This window comes from Psammomys obesus, unplaced genomic scaffold (genome assembly GCF_907164565.1).
Source record: "Psammomys obesus unplaced genomic scaffold, mPsaObe1.curated_primary_1811, whole genome shotgun sequence".
Lineage (NCBI taxonomy): Eukaryota > Metazoa > Chordata > Mammalia > Rodentia > Muridae > Psammomys > Psammomys obesus.
The window spans coordinates 33,372,880-33,399,140 of record NW_026596069.1 but is presented as its reverse complement, the minus strand read 5'-3'; the positions used below and the strand labels follow the sequence as shown (position 1 = coordinate 33,399,140).

Below are 26,261 nucleotides of genomic sequence, written 5' to 3'. Positions count from 1 at the left end.
CACAGCTTAGCAGGGAGTAAACAAGATGTAAGCAGTCAGTTTTACACAAAGTGGGAGGGTCGCTGTGCAGAGCTCCCTGGATCGCCATTGACCCAAGTGTGTGCCCTGACCCTCCACGCTGCAGAGGAACCTACAGGCATGCCTTTGAGCAGACAGCTGTTAGTCTGTCTAAAAGCTTCAGTAGTAGAGGTTCAGTGAGGTCAGCAGGGACTTATTAAAGTAACAGAAGACAAAAGGCTGAGGCTTTTGGAAGATAGCAAGCAGATACCAGCCTCCTTTGTTCAGAGGTACCAAGGTGTGAGAACAGGAAGAGAGGCTGAGCTTTTCCCTTATTTACCCTGAATCTTTTCAGATTGACTCAGTCTCGCATACAAGGATAGAAGTTTGCCTATTCATTTTCTTTTTCCAGTAAACTTTCAATATTCCATTTTAGGGGCTCTTGAATCTTTTAGGTTCTTCTCTTTTCCATAGTAGAATTACTGAGAGCATGAAAATTAAGCTAAGCTTAGACATTTCAAGGTTTAAGGGCCACATTCTGAAGGATCTGAGAATTCTTTTAGGTTATTTCACGTTTCTGTGCATATGGACTTAGAATGGTATCTAGTTTTGGTGGTAGGGTTGATTTTAATTCCTTCATCTTGATTTCAGAGGTTTCTATGATGAGTGTGCATATATATATGCGTATGTATGTATTTCTTACTTTCTATATCATAACTTGGGCAAAAGAGACAGTTCAGTACTTAAGAGCATAAAAGAAAATAAAGAAGAAAACTTATGAGTAAGGCGTGTTGGTGCATACCTAAGATCTCAGCAGGTGGGAGGTAAGACCACCTTGGGGTATATAATGAGACCCTGTTCTAAAGTGAATAAAAGACGAAACTAAGAATCATACTGAAGTTTCGGATTTAAAAATTGTCTGAAATGTATCTAGAGCATTTGCAGTTAGAGCCTCACTGGAGAGTATCATTGATTCTTTTGCATACTCTCTACTGAGGTGCCAGATGGTATGAGCATGATGTCGAAAAGAGATGATTAACCTCAGTGAACCTGACATCAGAAGATTGAATAAAAGCCACCCAGCATATTTATCTCTTACTGAGGTTGTACATTAGTCATATTATTTTTGATCAAAATGTTGCAAAAAAAAAAAAAAACCCACTGCTGGAATGGAATTTTTCTCAAAATGTGTCTCGTGTTTTAGAGATTGTTTTCGCACTTCTAAATTCTTTAAAAATTGAATCCTATTATCTAACATATTTAGAATATGTTACAAATGCATTTTCATTCTTTTTAACCACTAAAATTGTTGAGCACATTTTACTAGTCACCTTCTGGTCGTCATAACAGCTTTACAGCTGACGTGTCCTAATTTGCTTCTGGTGAGCCCACAATCACAATCTTTGTGCTTGGATTCAGCCTCAATTCACAGTGATGAAGCTGCATCTTGCTGTGACAGTCAGTCTTTCCAAATGCTGTTCGTTTGTTGTTTTGTTGTTGTTTCTTTTCCTTTTGAGATGGCCCAAACTAGCCTCAAACTTACGTGGCTGAGGAACTCCTGTTCCTCCTTCCTTTACTTCCCAAATAGTGGATTGCATGAGTGAAGCACCCACCATGCTGGCTCCACTTGTTACCTGAATTGCCCAATTTTGGTTTGTTTTTGTAAGTAGCTCTTTGAAATTTGGTGATGTATACAGCAATAAACAGGGAATGTTTGACAGTTGTGACATTTAGAGTTTAATAATGGTTCTCCTTGTTGACATGTTTTATATCATTGACGAGAGAAAGAACATAGTTGCCTATATTTAAATAATCTTTTCCCATCTATCTATCCGTCCGTCCATCCATCCATCCATCCATCCATCTACCTGTCTATCTAGTCACTTTGTGTCCTGATCCCAGCTCTTTCCCTCTTCTCCTCCCAGTCCCACTGTCAGACCTCTTCCCCCCATCCTTTTGCTCTGAGAATGGGAGGCCCCAAGGGGCAGCAAGACTAAGTGCATCCTCTCCCACTGAGGCCAAACAAGGCAGTCCAGCTAGGGGAAAGGGATCCAAAGGCAGGCAATAGAGACAGAGACAGCGTCAACGCTACTGTTGTTAGGGGACCCACATAATGACTAAATTTCACATCTGCTTCATATGTGCAGGGCATCTAGATCCAGCACATGTATGCTCTTTGGTTGGTAGTTCAGTCTCTGAGCCTCCATTGGCCAGGTTAATTTACTTTGTAGGTTTTCTTATGGAATCCTTCACCTCTCTGGCTCCTTCAGTTCTTCCTACTACTCTCCCATAAAACTTCCAAGCTCAGCCTGTTGTTTGTCTGTGGATCTCTGTTTTCGTCAGCTGCTGGATGAAGCCTCTCAGAAGATGGTTATGCTATCCAACTATATCTGCAAGCATAGCCGAGTATCATTAATACTGCCAGGGGTTGGCTCTCTCCCATAGGGTGGGTCTTTGGTTGGACCAGGCATCAGTTGGGCATTCCCTCAGGCTCTGTTCCATCTTTATCGTTAGACTTCTTGCAGGTGAGCCAGATTTGGGCCATTATGGGTGGGTCGGTGTTGCCCTCCCTCCCCTGGAGGTCTCACCTGGGTGCGGGAGGTGAGGACCTCAGGCTCCATACCCTGCGGTTAGGAGTAGGAGTCTCTGCTAGAGTCGCCCCCTAAACTCCCTGGAGCCTCCCCTGGCCCAGAGATCCCTGCCCCATCCCCCCAATCTCCATTCTTTTTCCTGGTCCTTTCTCCCCACCCTCCCCACACGTGATCTTCACCCCAGATACCCCCTCCACCCCTTCTTCCACCCAGTTCCCTCTTTCCATCTACTTGAGATGTTTTATTATTTTCCCTTCTGAATGAGATTCAAGCATCCTTCCTTGGGCCCTTCTTGGCTTCTTTGATTCTGTGGATTGTAGCATGGTTATTCTGTTCTTTATGGCTAATATCCACTTGTGAGTATGTACCCTGTGTGTCTTTCTGGGTCTGGTTGCCTCACTCAGGATGATGTTTTCTAGTTGCCACCATTTGCCTGCAAATTTCATGATTTCCTTGTTTTTAATTGTTGAGTAGTATTCTATTGTGTAAATGTACTGTTGTGCCCAAATTGCGATACCCCAAAAGACCACCTCCAGGAGCCGAGTCCGTTGCAAACCACATGAGGATCTTTTTATTACAAATTACAAGCTGCAGCTTGGGCTCACACCCCCCACAGCCAAAACGGTGAGAGAAGAGAGCCTCATGCCCAGATTAGTTGGGTGATTTAAAGATTCCCGTCCCTCCCAGGATGCCCAAAGCAGGGGCAATTCCTGCCGGGCAAGCATCTATTGGGCAAAATGCTGCATTTTAAATTGATTGGCTGTAGGAAGGTCCTCCAAACCATTAATGATCTAGTGTCCCTCCCTACGGGGATGGGCCAGTTTCCCAGCAACTGTATCTCTAGAGGGTGGGGAAAGAATGCAGTAAAGTGGTCCTTCCCCTCAGGGCATTGCTGGACTTCTCCACCCACCTAGTTCAGGCCTTAAATATTAATAGCTCCTGATTTTTAATCTTTTGGTCTCTCAGTACCACATTTCCTTTATCTATTCTTTGGTTGAGGGACATCTGAGTTGTGTCCAATTTCTGACTATTATGAATAAAGCTGCTATGAGCATAGTTGAACAAGTGTCCTTATGGTATCTTTTGGGTATATGCCCAGGAGTGCTATAGCTGGGTCTTGAGGTAGATCTATTTCCTATTTTCTTTTTCTTCCTTTGTGTCTTATTTATTAACTGAAATGGTACCCACTGAAAACTGTATCTCTCACCTCCTTTCTGAACATTAGAAGATCATCAGAAACAGGTAGTTACTGTGGGCGATTGGGTACGGTCTTGATTGGACCTGGAGGGAAGGGAGTAAAAGGAAGTATAAAATGACACTTTGTTTGTACCAAAGTGCATTGGCCCTTATGTTCGGAGAAGCAGGGTCAGAAACATCAAATAGACTGCTCTCTGGTAAAAGAGGAAGAACCAAGATAAGACTATCAGATGGGTCAGTAATTAGGGTAAAGACAGCAAGGCCACAGACCAAGGGGAGAGTGAGAGGTCAGACATGTAGTTGAGGTCTGACCAGGAATGCTAAGGTGTGGTTACTCTACAGCCATCTGTCCAGTGGGGACCTCACAATGTCCAGTATCTTTAAAAGTAGAAGACATTTTTAAGGTAACATCTGAGGAGGGTCCAGCTGATACAGGGACACAACCACTCACAGTCTCACGCTACTAACGTGATTCATACACTTATAAAGGTGAACCCTAATTCAGGTAAAATAGGTTAATTAATATATTCTGTCTACTCATAAATATGTGTAAATTATACTGTGGATATAATTTTTAGTTCACAAATAACAAAAATCTGCATGAAAATGTCATTAGTAGAATACTTTGGATAATGAAACAAATCAGAAAATACGGGGGTTCCCCCCAAAAAAATAAGATAAAATTATGTAGGAAGAACTGGTCTTTATAGTAATTCAATCTGGAAATGTAGGAGGTGCTGTAAAAACTTTTAAGTTGCAAATAGACTGAAACTAAGCACTTCTAAAATCTGAATCCACATTATATTACATTATTACATAACTATTTTTCAAGAAAGGTGTTCAGTGTGATACTTCACTTCCCGTCATACATGCCAATCTGTGTGGGACATCTGAGTGACATCATGATTTTATGAAAAGGCAGGCAATTTACCTCTGTGTTTTGCTGTGTAAAAAAGCATGCAGCAGCAATAATAGAACCTTGCAGAATAGCATTGTGAGCTGGGTCATAGGTTAGAATTGAAGGTGGAGGTCTGTGAGAGACTGTTTGCTTAGTGTGTGACAGGCCATAGTCTATCCCAGCACTGTTAGAAAACAGAAAACACAACAGAGAATGCGGTTTACATCTAGGCTTTGCTGTCCAGTAGTTACATGATCTTGGGCAACTGTGTTGCGCATCTGAACTGTGTGATGCTCTGTTGTGAGCTAGGAGGCAGTGATAACAGCATCCCTCCTGTGTCTGGGCAGTGAGGAGTGGTTGCCTCCAGCATTTCCCCTGGGCCTTCTGCACTTAGTTGTCATTGCCTTTCCTCATTTTTTCTGCCTTCGAAGAGTCATGACTTGTGCCTGCCTACATTTGAATGGTGTTGATTGAGCATTGCCTCACTTTCTCTCAGATGACTATTTACTCTAAAATTTAAGCTCAGTTACACATTCTCTCTTTACTTAAAAAATATTTCATTCAGAGCACTTAAAATCAAGTCTTGGGTACTTTTGTATATATAATATGCTATATACTTTGTATATTATGTATTATATAACATATAAATATATATTTATAATATTTTGAGGTAGGGCCTGGAATGCCTATGCAGCTGACTGTGACCTTGAATTTGTGATCCCCTGCCTCAGTAGTCTCTTGAGTGCTGGGATTATAAGCTTATGCCATCATGTCTGGCCAATTGTGTTCATTGTCAACACCCACAATTTATCAAGATATATAGATGCCCATAGTTTATATAGTATTGCACATATTGGAATAAAATACTATGGTATGAGATAATGGAATAATAAGGTAAAAAAGATACCCCTTTTTATCCCAGCGGTAGTCCCCATCCTCCTCCCTTCCCAATAATAAGGTAAAAAGAGGTTTAAAAAAGCCCAACTCTACCCGAGTGGTGGTGGAGCACACCTTTATTCCCAGCACCTGGGAGGGGCAAAGGCAGGAGGACACTATGAGCTCGAGGCCAGTATAATTTGTAGAGCGAGTTCCAAGACATCCAAGACTACATAAAGGAAGTCTGTCTCAAAAAAACTGAACCAAAACAAAAAAGCCCAACTCTATAAACAGTTCTATTCATTTTTAATAAACTTTTAATGAAATTCTTGATACTTTCCATCACCAGGGATTAATAAGATAACTGAAGGTGTATTTATTTCTGTCTTGTCTTTTACAACTATTTATTGCAATGTCTGTTCTGTGCTGGGAGTATGGACTATATATTAAGGGCTTTAAAGCTAAGTCAGTCAGTCAGTAGACAGACAGACTGGACTCTGCCAGTTCCGTGTGAAAGGCACTGAGACACCTACTGCAGAATTGGGCATTGCTATAAGGAAGAGTGCAAGGGGGCGTCCACCTGAATGATTCTTGAAGCTATGGAAGGAAGCAAACTGAAACTATTTCCACATTGAAATTTCTGTCCTGAAGAGAAATGTCACAGTCAGATGAAAAGTGAATATAGCATAGACACACACACAGACACACACACATAATGCTATGTCTACATCACCTTACAGAAGCTGGTTTAGATTTATATAATTGTCCCAAACATAGTGGACGAGGACGCAATAACCAGTTATTTTAAATGAAAGATATTTCAATATACCGTCCTTCTCCCTTACCTGTTGGATATATCTGCTTATTTCATTTGTGCTTATGTTGCTAGTAGACAGATTGCTTGTTGCTCAGCTGTCATAGGTCAAGAAATCAGTCTGCTCATCTTGTTGCTTTTTCTATAGGAATTTTGGTGAACATTACCACACTTTGTGTAAGGCTGTGAATCACCTAGCAACTGTTGACTGCATTTTCTCCCTGGCCAAGGTCGCTAAGCAAGGAAATTACTGCAGGTAATATAGTTTTTCATTTCCCTCATTTACCATGGTTTCAGATAAATGGGAATATCCAGTTAATTCTACTATTGCTATTATAAAATATTACAGTTGTTCACATGTGCTGTACTCTTGGTCAAGCCTCTTATCACTCTTATCATACACATATGGCTTAAATTGAAAAATAAACTCCTTCCTTCCTTGTTCTATAGTTGAGTAGAATGCAGGCGCCTGTCATAGCTCTGGAAGTGAATGCTACCCTTGAACTTTTAGGCTTATATAAACTTTTTATGTGAAGTTTGAGAACTCTTTTTTGCTGTTAGCTTTGACTTGGAAACTTTTATATATGTTTTAATTAAATTTTTATTTTTTATGTTAATTATAGTTTATTCACTTTCTATCCCAGCTATAGCCCCCTTCCTCATTCCCTCCCAATCCTACCCTCCCTTCCTCATCTCCTCCCATGCCCCTCTCCAAGTCCATGGATAGGGGAGAGTCTCCTCCCCTTCCATCTGACCCTAGCTTATCCGGTCTCATCAGAACTGGCTACATTGTCCTCCTCTGTGGCCTGGCAAGGCTGCTCCCCAACAGGGGGAGGTGGTCAAAGAGCTAGCCCTGGGTTCATATCAGAGACAGTACCTTTTGCCCTTACTAGGGAACCCACTTGGATACTAAGCTGCCATGGGCTGCATCTGAGCAGGGGTTCTAGGTTATATCCATGAATGGTCCTTAGTTGGAGTATTAGTCTCAGAAGTATCAGGCTCAGAAAAGAGCCCTGTGCCCAGATACTTTGGTTCTGTTGCTATCCTTGTTGAGTTCCTGTTCTCTCCAGGTCTTATGATATCCCACTTCTTTCCTAAGATTCCCTGCACTCTGCCCAGATTTTGTTTATGATTCTCAGTATCTGCTTTGATACACTGCTGGGTAGTCTTTCGGAGGCTCTCCGTGGTAAGCTCCTGTCCTGTTTCCTGTTTTCTCCTTCTTCCACTGCCCATCCCATTTGCCTTTCTGAGTGAGGATTGATCATCTTACCCAGGGTCCTCCTTCCAGCTCAGCTTCTTCAGGTATACAGATTTTTGTAGGTTTATCCTATATTACATGTCTAGTATCCATTTATAAGTGAGTATATACCCTGTGTATGTCTTTCTGCTTCTGGGATACCTCACTCAGGATGATCTTTTCTAGTTCCCACCATTTGTAAAAAGCAACAAATCAAATTAAAAAATGGGGTACAGAGCTAAACAGATTTCTCTGTAGAGGAATATAGAATGGCAGAGAAACACTTAAAGAAATGCTCAACATTCTTAGTCATCAGGGAGATGCAAATAAAAATGACCCTGAGATTTCACCTTATACCCATCAGAATGGCTAAGATCAAAAATTCAAGTGACAATACGTGCTGGAGAGGATGTGGAGAAAGGAGAACCCTCCTCCACTGCTGGTGGGAATGTAAACTTGTACAACCACTTTGGAAAATCAATTTGGCGCTTTCTCAGACAATTAGGAATAGCGATTCCTCAAGATCCAGCTATACCACTCCTTGGCATATATCCAAACTATGCTCAAGTACACGAAAGGACATTTGTTCAGCCATGTTCGTAGCAGCTTTATTTGTAATAACCAGAACCTGGAAAAAACCCAGGTGTCCGTCAACGAAGGAAGGGATACAGAAATTGTGGTACGTTTACACAATGGAATACTACTCAGCAATTAAAAACAAGGAAATCATGAAGTTTGCTGACTTGGAAACCTAATAGCATGTTTCACTGAAGTGTAGTTTTGTAAACTACACTTAAAAAGCTTGTATGTAAACAAGAGACTGGGAATATGGGTGTTCTGTCAGTGTTTTCTGTGAGCTTTCCTGATTATCTTAGTGAGATCCAGACTCATAACACTATTCTTCATTGTCCTCTGAGCATCCCAGCATCCCTACTTCTTTTCATAAAGGATATGAGGATGAGACAGATCTAACTTTAAGGAGTAATTCTATCTTTTCAATAAGTTGTCTTTCCAAAGTATTTTTATTGGTTTATTATTTATTATAATTTATTCACTTTGTATCCCAGCTGTAACCCTCCTTCATTTCCTCCCAATCTTACCCTCCCTCCCTCTTCTTTCCTTGTGCTCCTTCCTTAGTCCACTGATAGGGGAGGTCTTCCTCTCCGACTATCTGACTCTAGCCCATCAGGTCTAATCAGGACTGGCTGCATCCTCTTCCTCTGTGGCCTGGCAAAGCTGTACCCCCAGGAGGAGGTGATCAAAGAGCTAGCCACTGAGTTAATGCCAGAGACAGCCCCTGCTCCCCTTACCAGGGAACCCACTTGGAAACTAAACTGCCATGGGCTACATCTGTGCAGGGGTTCTAGATCCTCTCCACACATGGTACTTGGTTGGAATATTGGTCTCTGCAGGGCCCATCGGCCCAGGTTTTTTGGCTCTGTTGCTTCCTTGTGGAGCTCCTGTCCCTTCCAGGTCTTTTTATGTCCCCCTTCTTCCATAAGATTCCCTGTGCTCTTCCCAAAGTTTGGCTATGAGTCTCAGCATCTGCTTTAATCCCCTGCTGGGCAGATTCTTTCAGAGGCCCTCTGTGGTAGGTTCCTGTCCTGTTTCCTGTTTTCTCTAGCTTCCACTGTCTATCCTGTTAGCCCTTCTGAGTGAGGGTTAAGCATTTTCCCTAGGGTCCTCCTTGTTGTTTAGCCTCTTTAGGACTATAAATTTTAGTATGATTATATTATATTTCATTATATTATATTTCATTATATTATATTATATTATATTATACTATACTATACTATACTATACTATACTATACTATACTATGTGGCTAATATCCACTTATAAGTGAGTATATACCATATGTGTCATTCTACTTCTGGGTTACCTCACTCAGGATGATCTTTTTTCGTTCCATCCATTTGCTTGCAAATTTCATGATTTCCTTGGTTTTAATTGCTGAGTAGTATTCCATTATATAAATGTACTACAATTTCTGTATCCATTCCTCAATTGAGGGACATCTGTGTTGTTTCCAGATTCTGGCTATTAAGAATAAAGCTGCTACAAACATGTTGAACAAATGTCCTTGTTGTATGGTTGAGCATATTTCAGATATATGCCCAGGAGTGGTATAGCTGGATCTTGAGGTAGCACTATTCCCAATTTTCTGAGAAGTCGCTAGATTGATTTCCAAAATGGTTGTACAAGTTTACATTCCCACCAACAATGGAGGAGGGTTCCCCTTTCTCCACATGCTCTCCAGCATGTGTTGTCACTTGACCAGTACAATTCCTTACAGACCTCAAAAGAACAGTTCTCAATTTCATATAGAAAAACAAAACTGCACAATAAAAGATCATCTGGAGGTATCTCCATCCCTGATCTCAAGCTGTATTATAGAGCAAAAGTGAAAAAAAAAATGGCATGGTACTGGCATAGAAACAGACTGGTGGATCAATGGAATCAAATTGAAGACCCAGAAAAACACCCACACACCTACAGATACTTTATTTTTGACAAAGAAGCCAAAACTATACAATGGAAAAAAGACAGCATCTTCAACAAATAGTGCTGGTCTAACTGGATATCTTCATATTGGAAAATGCAAATAGATCCATAATTATCATCTTGCACAAAACTAAAGTCCAAGTGGATCAAAGACCTTAACATAAAACCAGACACACTGAACCTGTTAGAAGAAAAAGTAGGGAAGATCGTAGAACTCATTGGCACAGGAGACAACTTCCTGAACAGAACACAAACAGCACAGGCTCTAAGATCAACAATCAATAAACGGGACCTAATAAAACTGAAAAGCTTCTGTAAAGCAAAGGATGGTGTTGTCAGAACAAAATGACAGCCTAGAGACTGGGAAAGGATCTTCACCAACCCTATATCTGACAGAGGGCTGATATCCAGAATATATAAAGGACTCAAGAAGTTAAACATCAAGTAATACGATTTAAAAAATGGAGCGCAGAGCTAAACAGAATTCTAAATAGAGGAATATGGAATGGCAGAGAAACGCTTAAAGAAATGCTCAACCTCCTTAGTCATCAGGGAAATGCAAATCAAAACGACCCTGAGGTTTCACCTATACCCATTAGAAAGGCTAAGATCAAAAACTCAGGTTCCAAAGCATTTTTAAATGAAGCTGCATATTACAGCAGGTTATTGTGAAGACTAACAGAAAAGCCTCTCAAGGGTTTTCCTGCTGTGCCTCTGGCCTGAAGGTCCCAGTGGACAGTCTCTTTCCTATCTTGGTTTCTTCTTTGTATTGTGTCGATTTTTTAAAATATGTATTCAAGTATGCTATGATGTCAGTACATAGAGGGCATGAAAAAAAAGTTGTTTAATGCACAGTATTTCTTTATTTGTGGAGAGAGCTAGAGGAATTGGTGTTCTCTAAATGTAGTGTGTTATTTTATTGCCCATTTGTGATGAATCTATCTACATTGGTAATAGCAGTCATGTTTAAAACAGATCGTTGTGTCTCAGTTACTACCTAGCTCGTTATCATACCAAAGGGATTTCAAGTACACACAGTATTGCCTTTAGAGCTGAGTTTTCACTGTAGAAAACAAGGGAAATTTATATCCTATTTATCATGTATTATTATAAAAACTTAGAGTCTGTAGTCAGTTGATGTGACTTCTCTCTTATACATTTGTGGCATCAGTAGGACTTCTTTTATACTAAATTTGTGAAGTGAGCTTTTCCTGACAAAGTCTGTTTGGGAATTAAACAGGGGACATTTAGTGTGATTTATTCATATAAATAAATAAGTTTGAAACTTTCCTATTTGAAACTTGTGTGTCCTCCTCTTCCCCTCATCCTTCTTTAAGGCACCTTAAGATATCCACTGCTGCTGGAACTTTCATGGTGAAACAATCATCTAGATGATTATGCAGTTTGATCCATTGCACCACGTTAAATTTTCATCAGTGTGTAAGATGACAAATTGTTTCCTTCTGTTACGTTTCAACCTTGTGCCATTTCTCTGTACCATTAGTGGGCATAGTTAATTTAAAGTCTTTGTCATTGCAGGTACCTGAAGCTCTTACGGATGTGTGTGTGTGTTGCATCATTTCTGCTCTTTTTTGATCAGGCTTATTGACTGCCTGGTGATTTTAGTCAACAGTTATAGAAATGGTTTTATGCTATGTCCATTCTGGAGTGATTTTGCATCTCATAGTCATCTCAAGACACTGAAAGTCTAGTAGTAACTGCTCCAGATCAGGATTGAGGTGATGGACAGGTCTCTGCAGCTCGTCCTAGCTACTCTGGCACCTGGGGCAGTCCTCGATAGTTCCTTCTTCAAGTCACAGCTTCTCCCATGCTGTTAGATACCTCTCAGCACTTATGGTGCCTGCTCCCGTGGGCCTCTGTCCTACCAAGGACCTGTTCACGTTTTAGTTGTCAGATGCCTGTGAACAGTTGTTTTGTGCACTTCAACCAACTTTTCTGTTTTTCCTTAGTTCAAGAAGTATTCCAGATTATCAGATCTATCAATAAACATTTCAGAGGACATTTCAAATGCTAAATATTTACAAATTATACATTGTGTATTTTATATTAGGAAAAATCTGCTCAGGTTTGGTGGAGCTACATAAATAATATTAATTATTTTTGACAGTGTATTACATCAGAAAAACTTTTTTTTCTTCAGGAAAAAATTAAAGTAGATGTAAATAGCCATGAAACAGGAAAATTGAATTTAGACTGCATTTTAAACTGTATGTTTCTGAGAGGCAAACACTTTTTTTTTTTTTTTTAATAATTTTTAGCTCATTTAATGTCAGTACATGTGAGCCACAGTCTTTGGTTCCAGCAGGTTACATGGCTTCACAATTGCAATCTTTTCTTCCCAGTGCTCTTAAGATACAGTTAAGATGTTCCTGTTGACTGTCCTGTAACCTTTTTGTCACCTCTATGTAACCTTTATTTTAGCTCTCTAATTTCCATTATGCTTACTTGTTTCATTAATACCATTTATATTTTGTTCCTCTGAGACAGTTAAAAGAGAAAGCTGCAGTTAAAAAAATGTATAAATTGTAGCAGCTAAATCTGTTAGTGTTCAAATGGTTCCTTCTTTCTAGGAGACATCAGGATTTCCTCAGTCCTTCCCCTCACCACCACGTGATATTGTCAGCTTTTCTGCCTATCTTCCCTGCTGTAGCTCTTCTGTCCTGTAATAGCATCTCAGGGCTGTGACTTTTCCTTTGTTTCTTGCCTTCCTGAGAAGTGTTTTGTCATTATATCAGTTTGAGAGCAACAAAGTAAGTCATTGTCAATTCAGCAGACAGATCACTCATAGTGTGGCTCCACAGCAGAATCTCAGGGAGTCACACCAGTGACTGACTGCACTTGTAGACCACCTAGGATTTAATTTAAAATTTATATATTTTGCATGTTCTTCTATCTTTCTCTCCTATAATAAACCCATAAGCTTCCTAAATAAACACTCTGTCTTTAGTATTATACTCTGTACCCCCAAACTGTTCTTTTGTTGTCACTTCTATGTGCCTTTGTTCTAATCTCTTTTCTGTTGCTGTGATAAAACACTCTGATTTTAAAAAAAAAAAAAAAAAAAAAAAAAAAACAACAAAACACTCTGATTAAAAGCAACTTGGGGGTCTATTCTATTATTCTTAGGTTTTGTCTTTTCATGATGTCCTTGATATCTTGGATGTTTTGTGTCAGAACCTTTTCTGATTTTATGTCTTTCTGAAAGACTCTACCCAGCAGGTTATTAAAACAGATACAGACGCATAGCCAAACTTTGGGCAGAGTGCAGGCAATCTTATGGAAGAATGGGGAGATAGAAAGACCTGGAGGGGACAGGAGCTCCTCAAGGAGAGCAACAGAGCAAAAAAAAAAAAAAAAAAAAAAAAAAAAAAATCTTGAGTCCAGGGATCCCTGCAGAGACTGATACTCCAACCAAGGACCATGCATAGAGAGGACCTAGACCTCTGCTCAGATGTAGACTATAGGCAGCTCAGTGTCCACATGGGTTCCCTGGTAAGGGGAGCAGGGGCTGTCTCTGGCATTAACTCAGTGGCTGGCTCTTTGATCACCTCTTCCTAGGAGTACAGTCTTGCCAGGCTACAGAGGAAGAGGATGCAATCAGTCCTGATGAGACCTGATAGGCTAGGGTCAGATAGTAGGAGAGGAGGACCTCCCCTATCAGTGGACTAGGGGAGGAGCATAAGAGGAGAAGAGGGAGGGAGGGAGAGAGGGAGGGAGGGAGGGAGGGAGGGAGGGAGGGAGGGAGAGACTGGAAAGAGCTGAGGGTGGGGGCTACAGTGGGACACAAAGTGAATAAGTTATAGTAAATAATAAATAATTTTTAAAAAGGAGATGAGACCAAAAAAAGCAGCTTGGGAGGAAAGGGTTATTTGGCTTATGCTTTCAGGTCACTGTGCATCGCCGTGGGAGGTCAGGGACAGAACTGAAGGAGCCCATGAAGGAGCACTGCTTACCTCTCACTCTTTGGCTCATGCTCAACTGGGCTTTCTTAGGCCCAGAACTCCTGCCTAGGGGCGGCACTGCCCACATGGGCTGGGCCTCCCACATTAGCCACCAATCAAAACAATCCCTTTAAAAAAGGGCCACAGGCCAGTCTGATGGAAACCTTTCTTCAGTTGAGATTCCCTCTTCTCAGGTGGCCCTAAGTTATGTCCAGTTGAGAGTAAACTGACCAAGATACCCTCCCTTCATGGGTGATTTCACTTAAGACACTTGAGTCACTTCTTGAAAAATAATCATTTTACAGTATTGATAACACACAGTAAAAACAATGAGATAGCTCCGTTCACTTTCAAAAACTAGAAAACATGAGTATGTCAGTTTTCGTTGTGAGTGTGAGAAAAACTAGTCAGCTTCCTATCATGCTGGTAGGAAGGTATGTTATGGCTCCTTTTGTCCACTAACATAAGAGCATGCATACTTGGTGACTTGCAACTTCTCCAGGAATTTAATCTAGCTTAGTGAAAACCCTGGAATACATCTGTGCACATGTACACACACAGGCTAGAGGTTTAGTGTAGCACTCTCATGTCGGTGAAAACTTGGCCACAGTGAAAATGTCTAACGTCAGAGAAGGATTTACGTATAACTAGGTAGCTGCCTCAAATGAATGCTGAAAACCTGATGAGAAATGGCCTGGTGTTTTCAGAATGCCACACTGACAGCCAGATTGCAGACCCTTCCCTCCTCTCTTCCCATCTCCCCCTTCACCTGTGCCCCCCTTCACCTCTCTCAGAGAACAGGAGGCCCCTCATGAGTACCAACCCACTCTGGCACATCAAGTCCCAGTAGGACTAAGAATAAGTGCACTCTCTCCCCCAAGGCCAGGCAAGGCAGCCCAGCTACAGAAAGGGATCCAAATGCACGTAACAGAGTCAGAGACAACCCCCACTCCACTTGTTAGGGAGCCCACACGAAGACCAAGCGACGCATCTGCTAGATATGAGCAAGGGGCCTAGGCCCAGCCCATGCTTGCTCTGTGGTTGGCGCTTCTGTCTCTGTGAGCCCCCATGGATTCAGGTTAATTTACTCTGTAGGTCATCTTGTGGTTAATTCTAGGTTTTTAAATGTCTTCCAGAGGACAAAGAAAAAAACTTACTGTTTTTTGTTGGTTAAAAAGTAAATTCTGACAGTCGGGTGTGGTGGTGCACACGTTTAATCCCAGCACTCAGGGAGGCTGAGGCAGGTGGATCTCTGTGAGTTCAAAGCCAGCCTGGTCTACAGAAGGAGTCCAGGGCAGCCAAGGCTACATAGAGAAGCCCTGTCTCTCAAAATAAAAAAAGTAACTTCTGCATTATAGTTCCCACAGAGGTACTCTGAGAAAGACTTGAGGGTCTTCAGTGGTCACTTCCTGTTTTAGGAACTATTTCAGCATTTATACGGCAGTGCCATGTAAAAATCCCAACAAGGAACTGGAGAATGGTGTAGCAAAAGTGACAGGAAAAATCCCCATAACACTATCTTTTTGTTAATTTTCTTTCCCAAACTGCTAAAACATCTTTCCAAAAGGTATGAAAAAAACATAGTATCACTGCTGCAATTTTCTTCCGACTTTCACTAGGTAGGGTGAGAGTTTTCAGTGTTTACCCACAGTAAACAGGAACATAGTTACCAGAAGACAGTGTCCATCACTCACTCCAGGTAAATGTGAAGCTGAAGACATTGGTTCTGTGAGGAATCTGTTGGAGAAGATGGCAATTATTAATCACTGTTCAGGTGACAGTGTTGATGTGTACTGTTGTTAATATCATTATAACATTATAGTTGTGTCAGAAATTGATTTTAAATGATTTTGTAGGGTAAAATGAAATGTGTTCTTCTGGCCTGGTTGTCACACATGGGGACCAGTCATCATTTAACATTTTCTAATGAAAACCTGGATTAACCTGTTTTGCTAAAAAAACATGGCTTTCTATGTATTTATATTTGTTCAATGATATTTACTTACTCTAGGTGAGCAGGCAGGATATTGAAAGGAAACAGATGACATCTAGTGAAAGGATTCATTTGATTGATTGTTCTAATTGGCATTTATGAATCAAAAAATAAATATGTTTTGCATTATGAATGAAGGTAGTAGCTGTTCCTCCTTAAGAAATTTATGAGCTCTGAACAGTTTTAAGAATTATCCAGCTATTTTGTTTTTTGATGCGTGGATAAGAAGACTCAAAACCATGGACTACAATCTCCTAGAAATAAATTAAAATTTGTAATATAGTATTTATAAATGAATATGTTACATTTTGTGTATTACCCATTCCAGGTATATATATACTTTGAAGACCAAGAAAGAATGAACAAAATTTTGTTTGCTTGTTAGACTATAGATTAGTGGTAGAACACTTGCCTAACATGACTTGGGGCAGTGACCTCAGTCCCGGCAGTGTAAAAATTAATAATAACCACTGTTATTATTATTTGCTCTGAGATTGATTTTTTTAAATTATTCTAGTAGTGTCACTTCTACAAAGTTATTTTTAAAATAGGCTTTTAAAAATTAAAAACAAGGATTCATTAGACCCAGGTAGTAAAATACATTTTTACGTGTAATGATTATGTGAAGAAGCTATTGAGTTAAAGTATTTGTGGGATGGTGTACTGAAGTATTTGAACAGAACACAACCAGTGCCGTATGTGTATAGGCATAATTGCTGATAAAAGTTAGGGAGGGAAACACCAAACTGATTTCAGTGTCACCTTCTGAGGAAGTATCCCAACCTTGGCTTTGATAAGCAGGATAAAGTTGTTCAGAAATGGATTAGATGGGCTGGAGAGACAGGTCAGTGGTTGGGAGAACCAGGTGCTTTTACAGAGGGCCTGTGTTCAAATCCCAGCACCCACAACATGGCTGCTCATAACTACTCATAACTCCCAGGCCCTCACATGGCACACATTCATACACATAAATAAGTCTTTAGAAAGTTAACACTGATATGATATGAAGACTTAAAGCAAAGAATAACATGGTGGAAAATTATGTTTTGTATCAAAAGTAGAAGATACTATAGAAGCACCCTTTGTGAAAGCATTTGATTTTTCAGTCTCTTAATCCAAACCCAGTGTCATTTATATTAGGATGATAATTTAATCTGGTAATGGCTTTCCATGGCGAGTGAAGTGATGTACAGTGATCCAAACTTTGTTTAGCAAAGCATGTACTGACTGATCTCAAACAGTGATAGGCAAATCAAAGCTGCAATCACGTGAAGATAGGTTTCCTGAGGCCTGTTGTTCTTCAGTGTGCTGTTATTCCCAGTTGCTGATTTCTGTTCTCAAATTCTTTTTCTGAACATGTGTTCTTGAAGTCTAAGGTTTTATTGTCTGTCTTTTCTGTTTTTATCCTGTATCAATATGTCCAGGCTGGCCTTGAACTCATAGACATCTCCCTGCCTCTGCTTCCCTAAGTGCTGAGATTACAGCTATGTCACCATGCCAAGGTAGTCAGTGCTTCTTTTAAAAAGCTCCTTTCGTGTCTACAAGTTGATGAAACTTATTTTTTTCAGGCCAACTCTACAAGAAGGAAAGAAAATCATTATAAACAATGGAAGGCACCCTATGATCGATGTGTTGCTGGGTGAACAGGATCAGTTTGTGCCCAACAGCACAAGTTTGTCAGTAAGTACCACATGACACCCCAAACCAGTTAGTACCACACGACACTAAAAGTCTGTGTGTGGGAAGGACCTTGATTTCAATCATGTGAGTATCAAATATTTTTCTATGTTTTCCAGTTTCATCTTCAGCTTTCCATGGATCAATCCCAGGCATAGTTTTATAGTCACCACCAATTGTGATTTTGGTATAATTCCCAATGAAAAATTTTCTGTAGATGCAAAGATTTATCAGCTAAAGATGATTGTCTTATTTCTTCTGTGTAACCCAATAAAAATAGATTATATTCACAAATATGCTAATGATGTTAAAATTATACAGTGCTTTTTCAAATTTCCATTAGCATACAGCATTAGTGTGTTAGAATATAAGTGATTATCTGATGTAGGCTGCAGTTCTCCTACAGAACACTGATGATCCTACACCTTTATTAATTAACATATACTTAGTCCCTGTAGTAAAGCAAGATTTCAGAGGTTTTTGTGCGTGTTGTCCATGATGCCAAGACTTAGGATGTTGGTAGCAGGGCTTTGGAAATGATACCATGAAACAAAAATTTGGGTAAGAAAAGTTAGAGTTACCCCCTTGACTGTTGAAATTATCTAAAATTTAGACAGTGATATTTGTTGTGGAAGATAGTGATCCAGATATCAGAGACTTTAAGGAATGCTGATTGAGTTGTGTGGATGTCTGCAGTGAGGGCAAGCAGCTGTGGGAGGGTCCTGAAGAAACAAAACTTTTAGACCCTGAATGGAAAAGTGTGGCAGGATAGCAGCCTACGGGTGATAGAAACATCACATAGAGTGGTTAGAAACAAAGTATTAGCAAGTATTTTAAGTCATTGGGAGAAGAGAGATGTGAGAGAGCAGCCAGAGAGAGGTTAGCATGGACCTGGGACAGAAGCAGTATTACTCCATGTGGGGCCTCAAGCAAGAATGTGTGACATGCTCAGTTTGACCAGCCCTACATGTGTGGAGCAAGATGAAAAGCTTTGGATTCTGCATAATGCTATATATCAAGTCATAGAGGGTTTGTTGGTAGTTATAATCTGTATTGAAATTGGATCTGGTATATGTATGGGCTTGTCCAGACTGTTACAGTAAAGTACCATAGACTGGATAGTTTACAAACAGGAGTAGTGACCTCTCATGATTGTGGAGACTGAATTCAAAATCAAGGTGTCAGTACCTCATGTGAGCTGGTTTTGTGTTCTCTGTATGGTACCTGCCACTGTGTCCCACTTGGTGGCCAAAGGGGAGGTCTCTCTCAGTACCTGCATAGTAATTGCCTCCTAGAGGCCCTTTGATACCGTCATCGTGGGATTTCAAATTCCATGTGAATGGGGATGAGAGGCATAGATAGTCAGACCATAGCAAGCAGGGACACAATGGCTGTAAACCTTTTCATTCTTACTAGATGTGTATACTATCAATTGTCATGTTAGCAAATAATTTTTGTTGTCTTTAAGAGGAAGCCTATATGAGAATAAGACCCTGTTTTTAGTTTTTATATCAGTGTAGTGTCCCTAGAGAAAGTAATGTAGAGCTAATATTTAATGGCTTGGCTTATGTTTAACTGATAAGCCACTCATAAAACATGTTCCATTACTGCCCATGCCTATCCATTTGATCCAAGAGTATTGTCCTTGGCTTTGGTGTTTGTTTATTTCTCTTTTATGTTTTCATTTTTTTCTTTAAAAAATGTATTATATTGTTAATAGTCAGATTTGAAGAATAAAGTAGCCTCATAATTAAAGGCATTTAAAGGAATCAGTAACTCATGAATTTAAATCTTACAAAATAAATAGAGTAGTTTTTTTCTAGTAGGCAGCTTTGCATGTTCCAGAATATTCATTTCTTTTACGTATGCTTTTCCTAAACTTGAGGAGGAGTTGATATAGACTGTTGCTATGGTGATGCGCATTCTATTTTTCAGGGTATAAATTTATACACAGGAATAGTGTAGAGAAAGAACTTACTATGTAAAATTCAATCTGCCTATTAATTTATAAACTACACCCTGACAGAAATGTCCTCAAAGATAGCATTGTTACTCTGATAGTTAGTTTAAAAAATTAATTTTTCTTATATCTAAATTATGCTAGCTTTCCTGGGTTCTCTATTACATGAAATCATTATAGTTCTCATAAGCAAAGTAACTGTTTGATGACTTTCCCTCTCCCACTTTTAGGAATATTTTCTGTACTTGCTTTGTCCTTAGTTTCTACTTCCTCCTTTTTATGCACCTTCATTCACTTTGCCCCTGTATCCTCGTCTGACCTACCATATCATACTCCCCTTTGAGCTGTCTGTGTGTTCCATCTGTTTGGGACCTATTAGAGTCCTCACAGAACTGTACCTTTGGGCTTGGCAGATGGCATTCCCTCTGCTTAGAACATCTTCCTTCCCTGTCTCACCCCCTCCTGCCTCCCATCGGCCCACAGGCGCTTTGCCATTTCAGGCTCTGTATTTGCTCCCTCTTAGTTGTCTCCTGGCTTGAAGCCTTCCCTCATCAACGCTCTGCTGCTCAATCCCACATCCCACGCCTACCATCTTTGTACTATCCGGCTAGGCCACAGTTGTTCTTCTTGGTGTGCTTCCCAAAGGGTTTAGCTTGACAAGAACAGGGAGTGTTCATGCCTGTATAGATGTCGGATTTGTTATGGAGGAATAACAGACACCTTCAGCAGTCCCCAGGTCTCATTTTAAAGTTTTGCCTCTTTTTCTTCCAAAAAAAATGTTAATTTTTCAGGATTAAGGATTTGTCAGTTTACAGAATACTACACTACAGAAATAAAAGAAAAATGAGATACTGCAGTGTAACATCTCTTCATAGTTGTGATAAACTAATTCCCAGAGTTAGAAAGTGGTGTACAGGCTGTGTAAGTTGAGTCTTAGACGATTTCTTGAAACATGGCATAGTCTAGGACAAGTGGTGCCTTCTCAGCCATGCTCACCACCAGGAGCACATTGGAAATGATGCCATTTTAATAGCATACTGCCATAAAAAGAGAGGGGAGAGTTTGCTCTGGACCAGAGGATGTTGGCCCGAGAGCGCTGGCTGTTCCTGGAGGGTTAAGGAGTCAGTACCTTATATCCTTACAGCCCTGTGAAAAATCAGGACACATTGCATGGAATGGTCCATAATATGACATGCCAGTTTTAAATGTCCTGCGTCTGTTTGCTTATTTAGTCAAATGGCTATCAGGTTGGTGGCCTTTTGAAAGCAATTCAAGTTGTTCTTGAATTTTGGATTCTCTAGTCCCCAGTACTGTGTGTGGTGTGTGCACTTCTTTGTATATTTGAATGTTTGAAGCTGGTAAGGATGAGGACCCACTTCCCAGTTTCCTCTTCCCTCCCATTGCACACAGTCATTTTAGATGTTCCAGCAATGCTTATTTTGTATACAAAATAAATATAACATTAGTTATATTAGTTGTAGCAATAGTCTGTAGCCGTTGACTGTTTATCTGTAATTATCAAGTAGATGTCTACCTAAAGTGTCTGAGTTTCAAGCTTAACTTCATTTCCTAGCTAGATTATACAAATAGTACCACTATCATTGTGTTTTTCATACAGCATCGTGGTTAGATAAATGAACCCAAGTATGAAAATGAAGGTGGACATTTTTAAGATGTAATTTTAGTTATGTGTGTACAGAGTCTGTGGGTGAGTATGTGCACATGAGTGTAAGTGCTTATGGAGGCCAGAAGAGGCCGCCAGATCTTGATCTGGAGTCATAGGGGGTTGTAGGGTGTCTGAAATCAGTGCTAGGAACTAAACTCAGGTCCTCTGTCAGCACTGTATGGACACTTAACCTCTGGGCTGACTCTACATCCCAAGGGAAGTATAAATGTTACTTACCTTGTTTTCTGTGACTTTTATCCTGTGTTGTTCTCCTCTGTTCCTGAAACAGTGAGAAGACATTTGTTTGATACCAACTTGAAAAAGATTTACTTATTTACTTTCATGTGTATGTATGTGTTTCTGTGAGTGCATGTTGTGTGGATGGGTACTTTCAGGGGCACAAAGAGCATTGGATCCCCTGGTGCAAGGCTCTGGTGCAGCAGGTCGTGTGCCACCTGATGTAGATGCTGGGAAATGAACTAAGACCCTCTGGAAGAACAGCAAACCTGTTACCCACCTAGTCATCCCTCCAACTGATGCTGATTTTCTCTTAAAAACATGTGTGGTGTCTCCCCAGGGTGTTCCTTCTCTTCCTCTCTCCAACCCATTGATTGAACTCTTGTTCATTCCTCAAGACTCAAAACAAGTGTTTCCTACTGTGTAAAGCCTTCATTATTGAATTAGCCAGAAACAATTTGTTCAGGGTAGTATGTCTTTCTGTCTTAAAATTCCTCCCATGTATCACATTTTGTTATGTAGGCATAGAAGGCGCTATGTGATGATAACAGATAAAAACTCAAATTCTGTTCTACTGTTATTTTACCACTGTCTGGGACAGGCTACCATATTGACTGGGCCTTGATTTTCTCATCTGTAAGTGAAAAGCTAGATACCATCCGTGCTTCCACAACTCTACTGAACGGGAGATGGGTAGGACCCAGGGGTCAGGCAGGTTTAGCCTACTCCCCTGGTCTTTCAGTTGAAAGCCTCACTGCCCCTCCCTGTTCTTCATTCACTTTGGCTTAAGAGTGCAGAGAGTTGACTCAGAGCTTGTATAGAGGCAGTCTTTGTCTATACCATGCCATTGATTGACATTTTTCAGGGAATAAAGCACTTTAAAACTGACATTTTTCCCAGGGGCCTGCAGCTACTACAAAAATAATTCTGCCGAATTCTTTAAAGATAAATTTTAGTATCTGCCTGTCAAGGAAGGAACCATGGTCTGCAAAGAATTAGTTATTCTTGGGGTCTTAGGAATGAATATGTGACAATTTTGGATTTTTTTCTGTTGTTGACTTTACTGTTGCTTACTCTGCTGTGACTTACTGTCACCATAGTGTATCCAGGGGCACAGTCAAGGACCCCAACCTAAAGCTTTTCCCCTAGCAGTGTCTGTACCTCCTTGTCATTGTGCAGAACTTCCTCGTAAGACTTTTGTCAGTTCTGCTGCTTAGTTTCCCAAGCCTTTGTGTTTCTGCACCCGTAACATGGGAGCATAGGGACCATGCTGCACACCTGTCACTCTTGTAGTGAGACGGAGGCAGGAGGACTGCAAGTTTGAGGCCAGGATAAGCAATGTAATATGACCCTCCCTCCATGAAACTGTTGTAAGAACTAAATAAGATGCTGCATATGAACTGTGTGTGTGTACACACACATGTTTAGGCACATGTGCATATGTGTATATGTGGGTGGGGTAGAAGGTAGAGCATTGACATTGGGTGTCTTCCTCAATCATTCTTATCTTGTTAGATAGGCTTTCTCACCGACCCTGGAGCTTGCTGATTCAACTTCCCTGGCTGGCTAGCAGGACCTAGGGGTTCTCCTGTCTGTGGTTACAGGTTCCACTTTTCGTGGCTTTATGTGTGAGTGGCAGGGAGCCAGACTCAGGCCCTCAGGCTTACACAGTACTAAGCTGTTTCCCAGCCTTTTATGACTATTTTATGCTATTGATTGTTGTCTTTTCCAGAGAAGATATGTTATGTTGTGGGTAATTGGGTATTTAAGGTTCTAGTCAACAGTTTGACTTTTTGTTTTGTTTTGTTTTCATATTTTTTATTATTTTTTTTATTTATTACAATTTATTCACTTTGTATCCCAGCTGTAACCCCCCTCCTCCCCTCCTAATCCTTCTCTCCCTCCACTTTGCCTCCAATAGCACTGATGGGGGAGGTCCTCCACCCCTTCCATCTGACCCTATCAGGTCTCATCAGGACTGGCTGCATTGTCTTCCTCTCTGGCCTGGTAAGGCTGCATCCCATCCCCGGGGGGAAGGTGATCAAAGAGCCAGTCACTGGGTTCATGTCAGAGACAGCCCTTGTTCACCTTACTAGGGAACCCATTTGGCAAGGCTGCCCATTCTCTCCATATCTCTTCAACAGTTTGACTCTTGAAATGTGAACTCTGTTCAGACAAATGCCATTCCTGCTGATGGCAGACTCTTGAGACAGGTGCCTTTCCTGGAGAGGAATCCCACAACCTTCTTTTTCTGTGCACATGTGGGTAAAACTCTCAGTGCAATTTGTAACTGTGCCTTGGTTTCCAGTAGGGTCCCTTCTACCTGCCACTGCCTCCTCAAGTAGCACTCTGCCCACCGATACCTTAGGCCTCCTATACTTTAGTTTGCCCCTGTTCATTCTTTAATCAATTCCTTCATCTCTCTGAAGTTTATTTAGACTTGCTCAGTATGCAAGCTCATACTGGGTGTCTGACCAGTCCATTCACCTCAGCAGGCTTCCATGGGAACAGAGGGAGTTCTAGCCACGCTTTTGCCTTGTTCTACTCTGTTAGGATGTTTACCCACGCTAACAGTGCTTTTTGACTGTTCTCTTAGGGAGTGCTCACTCTTCTTGACTGCTTTTCTGGGCAGATTTGATGTGTGTTATCTCAGATACCAATCCTAATCAAAAGATGGATGAGCACATTAAATGGGTGGGTGAAGCCCTAGGTCATTACCTTCCTTACTGTGTCGTCTTAGGATGGGAGAGAAGGACTCATGTCTACCCAATTTTTATAGGTAATTCAGACATTGCTTTTAAAATGTAAATGTGGTAGATTGCTCCTTTGTAACACATTTGACTATCAAACTCATCCATCATGGGAACTTTCTAGCAGTGAGATGGGTAATAACAAGCAAGCGAGGTAAAGTGAGTTCAGAGAGGAAACAAAGAAAGTAGAATGGGGAAATGCAGTAGGGAATGGCAGGCGGAGCACTCAGCACCCCGCATGGTTAAGGGAGGTCTTTCTGCCTCAGGCCTGTGGAAGGCCTTGAAGGCAGGGATGAGCCTGCAGCCATCCCAGCTGGCCACTGCAGAGCAAAAATCCAGAGGAAGCTGGCAGAAGTGTGTAGCTGAGAAAGTCAGGCTGAAGAGGTCAGGGATGCCTGCTGCAGCTCCACTGTGTCCAGGTGAAGTTCGGAAAAGAGGCAGTCAGCTACACAGGCAGGAGCAGGGCAAAGCACTGCCACGACTAGCTCAGGTTTCCAGAAGCTCACTACACAGCAGCATGTCCAGGTCCCCGCCCCGGTGCGATGCTACGCTCCATGCTGATGGTGTTATCATTGGAGTTGACTAGGTCTTCAGAGTGGAATTCTCCTGGATAGGATTAGTGACCTTAAGAAAGAGCCTAAGAAGACTCAGTTATCCTGTTAGCCACGTGAGCGCCCAGCCAGAAGTTGGCTGTGTGCCACATACACAGAGACCCTCACCATATCCCAATGATGCTGGACCCCTAACCCTAGAGCCCATGTAGTGACTCACAGCCATTCAAAGCTCCAGTTCTAGGGAATCTAATATTCTATTCTGACCTCCATAGGCATCAGGTTCATATACGGTGTGCATGTATACATGCAGGCAAAACACTCATATACATAAAAACAACCCACCGACAAAACCTGTGAACCAAAAATTACCCTGCCTGCAACAAGTGTAGGGATAACGAGGGAACAAAGGTTGAGGGAATGTTCAAACAACAATTGTCTCAACCTGAGGCCCACCCCATGGTAGAGGGCCAGCCCTGACACTAATAATGATACTAATAATGATACTCCGCTATACTTGCAGGCAGGAGCCTAACTTGACTGTTGTCTGGGAGGCTCCAACCAATAGCACATCACACAGATGCTGGGACTTGCAGCCAGGCATGGGGTGGAGCTCTGGGGATCCTGTGGAAGTGTTGAGAAAGATGGAAGAACCTGGAGGGGACAGGAATGTCACAAGAAGACCAACAAAAACAACTTACCCAGTCCCATGGGGGATTTCAGAGACTGAGACATCAGCTAAGAAGCACGCATGATGTGGACCTTGGCCCCCTGCACACACGTAGCCGATGAGTGGCTGGGTCTTCATATGGGGTGCCTGGCAAGTGGAGGGGGGGGGGTCTGTTTCTAACATGAACTTTCTTGCCTGCTTTTGAATCACTTTCTCCTCGCAGGGCTGCCTTGCCTGCCTTGGGGGATGTGGATATGTTCAGTCCTGATGTGACTTGCTGTGCTGGGGAGGGTTGATATGGAAGGGGGCTCCCCTTTTCTGGGGGGAAAGGGAGAGGGGAAGGAGGGGAAGTGCGGGGCACTGGCAGTAGGGGAGGAAGGGTGCACCCTCAGAATGTAATACAAAAATTTTAAAATATAATAGTAAACATGAAAAAATAATAAATCTTTAAAAAAATATTAAAAATAAAAAGAATATGCCATTGGTTACCTGTGAGCAGTTGAGTTTAGTGAGTTGAAAAGTTAGTTCTTGTCTGAGCTCCTCAAATGCAGGGTGGTGAGAGGCATTCTCTTCCATAGTAGCAGCTGCAGTGTGCCCAGGCTCCCTGGCACCTTTTACTCACACAGCTGGTGCCTGCCCAGCCTCCCTTCCCGTGTGCACAGGTGAATCTCTGGGTAGTG

The 26,261-nt window shown here is 41.3% G+C and overlaps 1 protein-coding gene across 1 annotated transcript in view; it reads left to right on the top strand.

The window, feature by feature from the left end:
- Positions 1-26,261, top strand: part of Msh3 (mutS homolog 3) — a 158,491-nt gene that overhangs the window by 102,291 nt on the left and 29,939 nt on the right. Inside the window, exons 18-19 of the mRNA XM_055625652.1 lie at positions 6,522-6,629; positions 17,639-17,750. Coding sequence (XP_055481627.1) covers positions 6,522-6,629; positions 17,639-17,750 — 220 coding nt within the window. The remainder of the gene's footprint in view (positions 1-6,521; positions 6,630-17,638; positions 17,751-26,261) is intronic.